Source organism: Chelonia mydas, chromosome 4 (genome assembly GCF_015237465.2).
Source record: "Chelonia mydas isolate rCheMyd1 chromosome 4, rCheMyd1.pri.v2, whole genome shotgun sequence".
Taxonomy (NCBI): domain Eukaryota; kingdom Metazoa; phylum Chordata; order Testudines; family Cheloniidae; genus Chelonia; species Chelonia mydas.
In genome coordinates, this window is record NC_057852.1 from 62,892,199 (window position 1) to 62,905,532 (window position 13,334).

General features: G+C 39.0%; 1 protein-coding gene across 4 annotated transcripts in view; it reads left to right on the plus strand.

Moving 5' to 3' along the window:
* GLRB (glycine receptor beta) overlaps window positions 1-13,334 on the plus strand; it is a 71,027-nt gene that overhangs the window by 18,171 nt on the left and 39,522 nt on the right. For all 4 annotated transcript variants that reach the window (XM_007071272.3, XM_037897458.2, XM_037897457.2 and 1 more), the window contains exons 3-4: window positions 1,972-2,078; window positions 5,639-5,706. In XM_007071272.3, the coding sequence (XP_007071334.2) occupies window positions 1,972-2,078; window positions 5,639-5,706 (175 nt within the window). The remainder of the gene's footprint in view (window positions 1-1,971; window positions 2,079-5,638; window positions 5,707-13,334) is intronic.

Consider the following 13,334-nt stretch of genomic DNA (forward strand, 5'->3'; position numbering starts at 1 on the left):
TAGTGTTTTTTCTACAGTGGGTAGCCAGCTATACAAGCTTTAAAGCTGCTTTTCAAAACTGGGGTAGCAAAAATAAGCCTTAGCCAGGGCCCAGGGTCTGGCCCTGTCTGCCTATGATCTCTATTATTTTCAGTGGTTTTATTCTTGTTTTATATGAATGTGATTGAAATGAATATCAAGCCAAGGGTTGCTAGCCCTCCAGGATTGTCCTGGAGTCTCCAGGAATTAAAGATGAATCTTAAAAATGATGTCATGTGATGAAACCTCCAAAATTGGCAACCCTAATCAAGCCAGGCTTACAGGTAGTTTAAATACCAGGTTTTTCGTGGTAGCTTAGCAGCTGCTGATAGAGGATATATGGTTTATTCAGCTTTGAGGGATCGGCAAGTAAAGTTCTCATATAGATTATAGGGTTTTTTCCCCCCCCTTCTTTTGGAGCATCTTGAAAGTCATAATTATACAACCAGTTGTGATGCATTATGCACTCCTGACCTTTCACTATTGTATAAATCTTCAGGGATTCCATTATTTTTGTTCCTGAAAGTATCTTTTTTATCGTAGCACAAATTACATTTTGGAGAAATAACCAATAATACATTGTGGTAATATGTGGATGAGTGGAAAATTGATCCTGTTAGTATGTTTTTCCATTTTCTGAGATATTAGAAACTTGATTATTTCATTTAGAAGTGCTGCTTCTATAATCACAGCCTCTACACTACTATAATCAAGTTGAGGGTAGTACTCTAATAGTGAAACCCTACTTCACATCCAAGGAGGTAATCTTGGATTCTAAATATAAAATCTGTTGTGTGGCTTCCACATGCACAGCATTTAGTTGTAAATTTCATGAACAAGGGTAACATCAAAAGCTCTCAACACATTCAATGAAACTTCACGTAAAATATGTACAGGCAAACTGAAACATCATAACAAGCTGAGCAAATTAGGTCTGTGACCTACTATTCAGTTTAGAATGAGGTATCAAATAACCTCACCATCTGGTGTTATGTGATGCAACACACATAGGTATAAACTTACTGTCTTATCTTCCATGGAGTCTGAGTCAGGGTGTAAGTAGTATGACAGATTTGTTTAGTCATATGATAAATCACAAACAGGCTTAGGTTTGATGTTTCATTTGTTCTCATGAGTTTTGTTTGGGGTTACTCTGGAGTCTTGGAATTATCAAACTGTGTGTGTGGATGGTCCACTGAATTGCATGGGTGAATTGCAAGGAGGTGTGTGTGTGGAGGCGTGTGCATGCATATGCCTGCTGACCTTAATATCAAAATTCAGTAGCTAAGCTACATTTACCTATCTCAAACTAACTAATTTTACTGATCACCTGAAATACGAACAGTAATGGGAAGGTTAATGAGGATTGCAATTCTCCCGACAAAAGTAAAATGAGAATTTGCAACCTCTTTTTTTCAATTGAAAAGGGTTATCAGGATTTACCAATTAAATTATGAAGAGCCTTCAACTCTTTGTGGGATACCTGGGTCTGTCACATGAAAGCAATAGACTGCCAAAAACTTCTGAACGTTTTGGCATCTAAAATTGCTTGTCAATTTGTTTTTCTAATTTGACAGTCACTAAAAATAGTCCTTTAGGCTGCTTCTACTAATGAAGAAATTAAAGCATCACTGATATAAAAGTCATTCGTGCATTTTTGCTTATTTGATGTTTTTAGTTTTTTATTTAGTTTACAATCAGAAGCTATTAGAGTTTTCATTGTTTTTATAACATTATGAAGAAAATATTGAAATGTCAGTACTACAGTGTATTAGAGTAAGCTAGGTAAAGGAAGATTAAATACTATAGAAGTTACCTGTAAGGGGTAAACTTGGGGGACGTTTATATGTCTGATGCCTTTTGGATAGTTTGAATGGCATTTTAAAATGACTCAGGAAGTTCAAAGTTACAGTACCTGCTATCTTAAATAATAACCAGTACACTTTTTCACAGCGAGCAGTCAGCTGAAGATCTTGCAAGAGTACCTGTTAATTCTACCAGCAATATCTTGAATAGGCTGTTGCTCACTTATGATCCCAGGATAAGACCAAATTTCAAAGGTTTGTCACATTTAAAAGACATTTTCTACCTTTCAAGTTATTAACATTTCCTCACAGAATCTGTGGAAACTAGATTTCTGGAAAGATATAGGATTACATTTCTGAAAAGGGGATGGGGAAACAGCTGAAAGATATTTACCCTTTTTAGCCAATGGATAGATAGCATATGAATATTTCATGCTGCTAACACATGGAGTATTTTTATGGATTTTTTAATTAATAACTTTTTAAAATTAAATTATATGGTTTTAAAATGGTTTTATTTAGTATTTGAATACTGTTTTCAAGGCAGTGTATTTTTAAAACATTAAACAGTTTTACTTAATTTCTTTTAAACAGGTTATTGTCAATGATCATGAAAATACTACAGAATTTAGGCCCTACAGTGTTAGTATTTCTTAAGCACACAGAAATTATAATTCCCTTAAATCTGTGCTATGCCCTATTGCTGCATTTTGGAAATTAATGTGGTTCATATGCTTAAGTACATGCCCTTAGCAGCTATCACTTCTGTATTGTTATAATAATGACGGGAGTATATATCCTCTAAATAATATGTGATAACTCTCACAGCTGCATCTTAAGTTTTCCAGGAATGAAATTCTTTCTAAAAAAAAACAATTTTTATTACACTACTTGAACTGCAGCTTGTGAGTTTGGCTTTTGCCACATTAAAAATCACATATAAATACATGTGTGTAGGTATATAATTTTAACACACAAATACATAGTATGAAGAAAACTATTCTGGAAAGCTATAATCTTGATTGTGCTTCTGAGGAGAGTGCTACAGATATGCCATTACCACCTTGTCCTCAAGGTAAAGACTTTTCCTCTTCCCAATGGGAAACAGTTCTTCAGATATATCTACTCAACTCACTTTATAAACATATTAACCCTGCCCCCCAACCTCAAATACTGTAGATTCATAGAAACTAACGTCAGAAGGGAACATTATGATCATGTAGTCTGACCTCCTGCACAACGCAGGCCACAGAATTTCACCCACCCACTCCTGCGAAAAACCTCTCATCTATATCTGAGCTATTGAAGTCCTCAAATTGTGGTTTAAAGACTTCAAGGAGCAGAGAATCCTCCAGCAAGTGACCCGTGCCCCATGCTAAAACCTGGCGAAAAACCTCCAGGGCCTCTTCCAATCTGCCCTGGAGGAAAATTCCTTCCCGACCCCAAATATGGGGATCAGCTAAACCCGGAGCATATGGGCAAGATTCACCAGCCAGATACTACAGAAGATACTTACCTCAGAAGAAACCTCACCCCTTTTTGTTCACTATGGAAGCTTACTCAATTATTTTCAACAGTAGGCATTGTCACAGGGGTCGCATGTCCACCTAATAGGCTACTTGATATTCAGCAATAGGTAGTAGGCATATAGCCCTAAATCTTATTGCCAATATTTGATTCCTTCTCTCACACACGCTCCCATTGTCAGCAGTCCAGAAAGAATCAGGACTGAAGAAGAAAGAGGAGAAATGTTACATCAATTCAGAAGGAGGCGATGTGGGAAGAAGAATATCTTCTGACAAGTGATTTGCCCACGTTAAAATATTTCTCAAGCATGACTGATTTACTTGGCTTGCACATAGACCTGGCCTAAATCTGCAAGGTACTGAGCACCCTCAATGGCACTGAAGGCATTTGGAGTTGAGGGCACTCAGCCACTTGCAGGAGGGGCTCAGCACGGCATAGTATCAAGCCTGCACATAAGGCAGAATCTACACTTTCACCAGTCAGTCTTAGCAGCATAAATTGGAATAATATTTGTCAAGGTTCCTTCCCTACTCTACACTCTAGGGTATAGATGTGGGGACCTGCATGAAAGACCCCCTAAGCTTATTCTTACCAGCTTAGGTTAAAAACTTCCTCAAGATACAGACTTTGCCTTGTCCTTGAACCCTATGCTGCCACCACCAAGCGTGTTAAACAAAGAACAGGGAAAGAGCCCACTTGGAGACGTCTTCCCCCCAAAGTATCCCCCCAAGCCCTACACCCCCTTTCCTGGGGAAGGCTTGATAAAAATCTTCACCAATTTGCATAGGTGAACACAGACCCAAACCCTTGGACCTTAAGAACAATGAAAAAGCAATCAGGATCTTAAAAGAAGAATTTTAATTAAAGAAAAAGTAAAAGAATCACCTCTGTAAAATCAGGATGGTAAATACCTTACAGGGTAATCAGATTCAAAACATAGAGAATCCCTCTAGGCAAAACCTTAAGTTACAAAAAGACACAAAAACAGGAATATACATTCCATTCAGCACAGCTATTTTACCAGCCATTTAACAAAAGGAAATCTAACGCATTTCTAGCTAGATTACTTAGTAACTTAACAGAAGTTCTGAAGAGCATTCCTGATCTGTTCCCGGCAAAAGCATCACACAGACAGTCAGACCCTTTGTTCTCCCCCCCCTCCCAGCTTTGAAAGTATCTTGTCTCTTCATTGGTCATTTTGGTCAGGTGCCAGCGAGGTTATCTTAGCTTCTTAACCCTTTACAGGTGAAAGGGTTTTGTCTCTGGCCAGGAGGGATTTTATAGTTCTGTATAGAGAAAGGTGGTTACCCTTCCCTTTATATTTATGACAATATTAATTAAATAAAGTGTATATTCGATTCTGAATCTGAATGTTTCCCATGCTGTCAGACCTTATTTAGGACACAAACAAGATTCCGCCGTCCCTGTCCAGGTTGCTGGAAAGGCTACCTTGTTGTGTCGGCCTATTACTCAGCCCCCAACCTGGAGGACCAAAGGACTGCTTTTCATCAGGTCCCTCTCTACCCTTTGACCATCCATCTTGGGTGACCCCACCAGGAATTAAAACTCCCACCAGCATAGCTCTCAGGGTCATTGGAAACACAAGCTGCCCCATCATGTCAAGTTGTACTCTTCACGGAAAAGTATATAAGAACAACCTTCAGATGAAGAAGCTGCAAAGGGCCATTTTTATACCCCACCACAACCACCAATCCCTTTACACACTCACACCAGACTTGCAGAAAGAACAGCCGGTCTGGAAAATCTAAGCAAATATGTCAGTATAAGTCACAAATCAGTGAAGAGAGCCGAAAGTGTATGTCTTTCCTCTGTACATACGTTGTCTGTATCCATTACACTATATACAGGGGCTGGTACTAGATTGTGAGGTTAGTGATAACACAAAAGCATTACATTTGTAAAAGATTTGCAAAAGATTCCAATTAACTGTTCATGTAGTATTTTAAGCTTAGAGATGTGGGCTGAGGAATTTTTCTAGTTTGTTATCACCAGAATGAAAATAATTGTCATAATTTTCATTTTAATGGGAGCAGGATTGGACACCATATCTTTAATCTAGCAAATGTATATTAGAAGATTAAAAGATACTGATGGCCTGATTCTTATCTATATTTCAGTGCCAGAGCAGTGTTAAGTGCATTTAAAAGAGGCCCTAAAGTGGGTGTAATTCAGTTTAAGGACCCAGAATGATATAAATGGTCAGTAGCTCACAAGAGAATCAGGCTCTAAATCTTACACTGTGCATTTTCTGTTTTTTTTTTCTTTAGGAATTCCAGTCGATGTAACAGTCAACATTTTCATTAACAGCTTTGGATCAATCCAAGAGACAACGATGGTAAGTGTGAAATTTGAATATTTGCATACAAAATTTCTTACTAAGTTAAACTAAATTAAATCTACTTATCCACAAAGAGGATTGTATCTTGTTGTTCATAAATTGTGAGAGGTTTTATTGTCTGATGGATTCAAGGCCTAAAAAATGAAAAGGAGTCTAGTGGCTTCTGAGAAGTGTGAAATGTGGTTCTTCCTTGCTTAAGATATTCACCTCAGCAGGAGAATGTGTATTAGTGTGAGGTCAATGACCTCCCTGAGACACAGTTTTGTCACTTATGCAATCTTAAGGTGAATGTTTGGCCCATAAATGAGACGCGTAGAAAGGTGATCATGTCAAGAGCAGAAGGCTGTGTAGTATACAAATTCTTAATTTTCCAGGCACCTGAAGATATGAGTAAGCACAGTGGAGGAATGTAAAGAAATGCAATATCAGTGCACAGTTGATCACACGTATACCCATGTTTGTTACCCAGGATGAGCGAAAGTAAATTGAGTATTGATAAAAGACAGATGGTAATGATTGGGAACTCCCTACTACAGTAAGTCATTTTGTGACTGTTGTAGTTTTTCTGAGTGCCAGCGTGAGAAGCATTCTCTTATGGACATAAAAGTTGAGGAATATTCAATAGCTTAGGCCTTGTTGGACCCAATGACATTAGCAGAAGTAGTGTGAAAGACTTGCATTTAAGTTTGAAAAATTTGGAATTTGGTTTAAGAAGGGAGAGTCTAAATTTAAAACTTTTCCATTTATCATAGTCTGTTCCAATTTTATGCTCCCTCCCCTGCCCCATCCCACTGTTTGGATTCATATTCAGTAGTCAGCAAATACCCAGGCCAACTATTTGGTATCAGGTCAAATACCAATAACCTACATTCATCACACCCGTGTGTGCGCATCCTATATTGCATTTGCTTCTCTTGTTGCCATATTGCATTATTAACTCACTCTCTCTGCGTTACTGCTTTTCAGGTTTTTCCCTCACACTGAATATCTTCTTTTGGATTATTTCTCCCCAGAGATATTAACCTGCTTTTTTCAAGATAAATCTAATTTGTGTTTTTTGCTCATTTTTTAAGTCGCTTTTATATTATATCTCTGTCCTCATTGATGTTTGAAACTCCTCCCAATTTCCTACAGGATTGCAATTTCATCTGTGAATTTCATTAGTATGACATTATTTCCTCTCCTGTATCACTCAGGAAGATTTCATTTAAACAAACTGGATGTAACACAAATACCTGTGGTAATCCACTGGATTCCTCCCCCAACTCAGTCCTGCTATTTTCAGTTATTATTAGCTTAGTCATTCAGCAGGAGTTGATTTGAGTATACATTTTAGGAGACACAGTATCGAGTACTTTATTAAGGCCTATATACCCTGTCATATATCTACTATTTTTCTTACATCCAGTTTTGTGGCTCTTTCAAAAATAAAAAGCAATCAAGTTTGTCAGGCAAGAGTTTTCCTTTATTAAAGCCTCACTGCATATTAACCACGGTTCCACTATCTAAAGCCACGATTCTTAAATATGTGCCAAAAGTTAGGCTCCTCAATCCATATTCAAACATCTAACTAAACAAGGATCTGTTCCGAAGCCCTTTGAAGTCACTGGGAATCTTTCCATTGACTTCAGTGGGCTTTGGATCAAGTCCTTAGTTATGTGGTTTTTCAAAGGTGCTGAGCACCCACCAGCTCCCTTGGGAGCTCAGCAGTTTTGAAAATCAGTCCATTTACTTCAGGCTCTGATTTAGGAAAACTTCCCTGTTAAGGACAGTATGTAAGCACATGGACTACAATATAAATGTTAAATAATAATAGTAAAAGCCCCTTTTGATGTCAATGGAACTTAAGCATGTGCTTAAAATTAAGGACATACATAAATGCTGTCTTAAGACAGTTTCAATGGGATTGCTTAAGTGCTTAAAGTTGAGCTTGTGTGTAAGTGTTTGCAGGGTCATGGCAGTAAGACCTGACTTTAGACACCTATATTTGAAGATTTTGGACATAAACTTTTTTTGTTTGTTTAGTAAGGAGTAAGTAGGGAACTTGGATGGATTTTATTGCAAAGGATAATAAATATATGCATTGTATTATAGGAAAGTGTAATTGAAACAAAGAATGTAAGTGTGCTCAAAACAACCTTAGGTTTATTTCTGGGGAAAAGAAGATTGAGGGATAAATGTGAAAAAAGCAGGAAGGTAAGAGTGAGATAAATGTTTAACGTGTCAGGTATATTAGGCCAGATGGTCCTTTCATATGTCTAAAATTTACTGAACACTTTAAAAAGTGACTTTTACAGAGGTTTCTTTATGATTCTCCAAGGACCAAATGGTAACAAAACATTGATGTAATGGATGTGCCTGCAAAAAATAAAAAATAAAAAAGCCTTGCAACCAATTTGTGCACAAAAATCATGTATGGTTATATGAAAATTGCTTGGCTTGAAGTATATTTATCTAGTTTGATTATTCAACTGAGGTTTTCTTGTGGGTCCAGCCTCTACAGGTACACTTAAGAATTTGACACCAAAAATGAGGTATTAGGGTTAGGGTGAGGAGAGGTGAGGGCAGGGCTGCATTAAGGCCTGGAAAGTATAGGCTCATGCCTAGGCCCCCTGCTTTGCAGTCATCTGATTACAGCACTTTCTGCATTAATTTAAAAGAAGAGTGAGCTAGAAAGTTTCTAGTCCTCAAGGTTAAAAAGAAAAGCTTTAAACAGTGTCCTGAGTGTAACCAATGCAGTGATGTCTGCCTGAGTCTGCAGACAGCCTGAAACAGTTGCTTGGAATGGGAGGAACTACCCCTTCCATTTCAAATTTCAGTGGGCTGTTAACTCCAAGGTACTCTCTAAAGCTCTGGGGGATCCCTCCAGCAACATCCCAGAAGAAGACTCTTTGAATGGCAGGAGAAGAAGAGTGCAGTGGGCCTAGCTCAGCCCACCTATCCAAGCAGATATACTCTAGCTATTATGGAAAGCACTGGATTCTCTTCTACTGACCCTGACTGGCCAGGGAGCAAAGGGGACTGCCTGTCACTGCCTCTCCTACTCTCCAGGGGAAAGAGGTCCTTTTCTCCTTGAAAGAAGGAGGAGCCCCCTTCCGCTGCCACTCTGGTGGGTGGGTGGGAGGCATATCGTGGTGTGCCTATGACCCTGGATTGCCTTAATTAAGCTGTAGGTGAAGAAGATGGTTGAGCTTTCCTGTCACACACCAGCCGTATCCTCCCAGGGATTGTGAGGGCGGGGTGGAGAGGTTGAGACGACTAACTATACAATGTTTGGAATTTGTTATATATTCACCCCTTGAATTCCAGAATACCATACTCAAGGCCTTTACTTAGGGTGAAAAACTGGCCCCACTGAAGTAAATGGAAAACCGCCTCCTCTTCTTCCCATTCAAAACTTTGAACAAAAGGGATTTTTTGAATTTTCACATGCTTTAGGGAAAGCTCAAATCTCTTTTCTTTTAATTTATTTATTTATCTTAATTTATATCAAAAATAATGATGTTGCTTTCTTTCCTAATTAACATTGCAGTTAATATAAAAATATCCCAAACTTTCCTATTATCTAGTAGATGATATTTTGTAGCAAGGAAAGCAATATTGGCTGTCTTATCTGTCACACCATATGAACTGGTCTGGCCACATACCTGCTATTCAGCAGGTTACATTTCATAGAAGTATATCCTCTCTCATTCAGACTGCAAAAAACTCTCCTCATGCTTAATTTTTCATAGGGGTACAAAATGCGAAGAAAAAAATGGAGAACATTTCAATGACATTGTTTTGGCAATCCTAGCTCTAATGCTGATGAGCAGCAAAAATTCTCTTCCATTACAAAGATGAGAGGGCTAAATATAATAAATAATAATATTATTTTATTATTAATAAATAATGGAAACAGCAAAAATGTAAGATTTTTTACCCTACTCTAACTTAAAGATGGCAAAATGTGTCTTGTGCAACCCCCTTTCTTACCTACCATCTATAGAATCTAAATATAGTGTGAATACCTCAGGGTTAAACTTCACCCCGCAAATTAATGATGATATAAACTCTTCCCAAAATAGATTTATAATAGAAATGTAACCAGATTCTAATTCATATTCTACTAAAATGAAAGCACTATATCAGGGCTTAAATCAGGTCTGGTCTTGTACCATGAACAACTCTGTTGCTCCTCCAGCTCCTGGATCCATGCATTTTGAACACTGCCCATTGACATGGTGTGACTCATCATGCCAATACCTTCTACTCATTTAGATCTTGATCCTGCCCCATTAAAGTTAATGGAAGTTTTTCCAGTGACTTGAATGGGAGCAGGATCAAGCCCTTAAAATCCCTCCTAAGAATTCACTGTTCTGTTGATGCCTATAAGAAATGAGTTATGATAATTATGAAGAAAACAACCCTTCTGATATCCATAACTGTGATTTTGCCAGTGCATCCTGTCTTCTGTGTATGTAATTGTTCAGTCCTGATACTGCAGTGACTTACACATACTTCAGTTTCTGCACTGTGAATAGTCCCACTGACTGTATAGTTATGTCTGCACTGTAGCTGGCCTGAGTCAGCTGACTCGGGCTCCTGGGAGAGGAGAGGGCGACTGAGTCTGAGCTCTAACCTGAGCCCAAACATCTGCACAGAAGTTTTATAGCCCTGTAGCCCGAGTTCTGTGAGTCTGAGTCTGCTGACCTGGGCAGCCACAGGTGTTTTAGTACAGTGAAGGCATACCCTAGGGCAGTGGTGGGCAATCTGTGGCCTGCGGGCCACATGCAGCCCATCAGGGTAATCCTCTGGCGGGCTGCGAGACAGTTTGTTTACATTGACCGTCTACAGACATGGGCCCCTGCAGCTCCCAGTGGCCGCAGTTCACCGTTCCTGGCCAATGGGAGATGCAGGAAGTGGCGGCTAGCACATCCTTATGTTCCCGCAGCTCCCGTTGGCCGGGAACGGCAAACTGTGGCCACCGGGAGATGCAGGCAGCCGTGCCTATGGATGGTCAGTGTAAACAAACTGTCCCACGGCCCACCAGCAGATTACCCTGCCGGGCTGTCTGTAGTCTGTAGGCCACAGGTTGCCAGTCAATGCCCTAGGGGGCTATTCACAGAGCACAAAATTCAGAATTGAAGCCTTAGGCTGTTAACTCAGAGCAGATAAATTCCTTTATCTGTGTGCTTTGTGCCATAAAATAATAATTCCATGTATGACTCCTATTGTAGTTGGGCCAAAATCCTGCAACCAGTTCTTTGTGAATGCATTTTGCTGATCCCTATTAACTTTAGTAGAGGTCTATAGGGGAACAAGGAGTTGCCTGTTCACATCTCATGTAGGCTATGCCTGCTCTACACAGTTGACCCAGCTGATTGGCACTTGATTTTGACCACCTGGGTTAGCCTAGCCTGGGTGGAGAGCATCTCCACAGCAAAGCCATACCCATGTTACAGTGTCCTAACTGTTTCTGCACTCTCCTGTGTATGTCCGGGGTATATCCCAGCTTCTTTTGTGCAGAGAGGCAGTAGGACGCTTTTCCAGTCAATTATCTCAATTGTGGGAGAACTTGTTTGTACTTTGGGGGGAATTTTGAAAAGGGCATTGGAGGACTGTCAGCACTTGTGTGATTTTTTATTTTTTTTGGCCTGGATCCTCACTGCAAGTGGGCAGGCTCCAGCCCAAGCTAAAGCAGAGCCGGGCTCTAACCTATACCCTCAGCTTGCGTGAGGTAGCCCACACTTAAGGCACCTTCAAACCTCGCTCAGAGGTTTTTCTGTGTGGACAGCAGTGGAGCTTGGGTAAGAGCCTGGGTTAACTATGCAGTGGAGACAAACATACACTTAAGGATCAAGACCTTGATGTTTTCTGTGTGCAAAGACAGAAGGCTCAGGAGTAAAGGGTGAACAAGGAAACTTATTTATTAATTGGTGAGTTAGAGGCTGTGTTTGAACACTTCGCTTTTACCAGCTGTTTTTTGGTGGTAATTTGAACAGTAGATTTTTGGAGGAGCTCCATTTTCAGTATAATCAATAATGGCATGCAAGTGAGAATAAACAATGAGTTGTATTAATCACAAGTGGTTTCAAAACAATTAAGTAATTTCCATTGAGAAAATAAGTCCATGTGGGATGGGAATTTCAGCAACACAAAAAGCAAACAGAGCCATAATTATACATGTAATTGAAAAGATGCATTTGGAGATATAGAGAATAGCCTGAGTTCTCATGTATGTTTAGGCTTCTTTACACCATGCTGGCAATACAAAGGAGCCTACATTAACTCCCACTATGTAAGGCCCTTTACACTTCCAGAGTGGTATAAAGTGGGCTTTAACGTAAATGAAAATAAGGTCATATATCATTTTCTCGAAGAACAGACAGTCAAAAAGCCATACATCTCTAATATTAATTACAACTTTTCCAAAAGTATGTCCCTCTTTTTACTTAATAAATTAATATTGATTATTATTATTAATAATAATGTTGTATTAATTCAATTTAATATTAATAAATATTGCAGTTTTTTCCAGTTTAGATGACTTTCTGTTATTTAAAGTTACATTTAGTCATAAATACAATATTTTGGAAGAATGCCCAGACTATATGAAGAGAAAAGAGACTAACTTGTACAAGAAATGATCTTTTATCATTGGTTTGGCACAATGACAAATCAAAATGTACAAAGAATATCTCCACTAAATGACAATTCATTCATAACAATTTATTATCATTTGTAGACCAGTGGCAGAGTGTTCTCTGCTATACAAGGAATGAATATCATGACAGATCCTATCCCAGAATGTTTACTCTCTAATAGACACACATAAAACACAATCAGTATTACAAAACCTAGGGCAAGGAGCTACTCTAGATAAGGGTTTTTTGCTTTAAAAAAAGATAACTCTTTTCCCCCTATTTTTGGTTCACAATATTCATCTATCTCAAACCTAAATGAACAAGCAATAAGGGTGAAAATCCGAATTGACATTCTGGATCAGATTGTTCCCTTGGATGCACACAGCTCTACTGAGGACGAAATGCATGTGGATACTATTGTGCCTTCAGACCCATGCTGCTTCAGTTCCTGAAGGCAAAATTAGGCTCTCTCTGGGCCTGATTCTACTGCAGTCCATATTCAAACAAAATTCCTGCTGGATTCTGTGAAATTTTTGCCTAAGGTCTTCAATATTGGTCTGTCCAGGCCAAATTCCATTTTTAATTGTGCCCATGCTATCTCATGGGGTTCAGTGATGTGCAAGGTAGAATGGGTGATCGTCAGCTAGCTTCAGGGGCTATTTCAAGCTCTGACGCTGCTCTAAGTTACTCCAGGAGTATAACAATGACATTCCTCCAGTGCAGCAGTGGACTGACACCAAAATTTAGAAACATGTTTCATTTTTCTTTCATTTGTTGTTTATTCTGTGGGTCCTTAGTATTACTTCTCTGCTCTGTTTTCTTCTTTGACAATGTAATGCCATATTGTTAACATACCATCTAACCAACTGGAGCATGTGCTGCCGTTGACACTTACCAGGTCGTTGATGTAAATGTGAAATACACCTGGGCCCTGCCTGATACCCTGCTGCCTGAAATACATATATATTGTAGAAATAGAAGACCACACTCTGTCCTCAT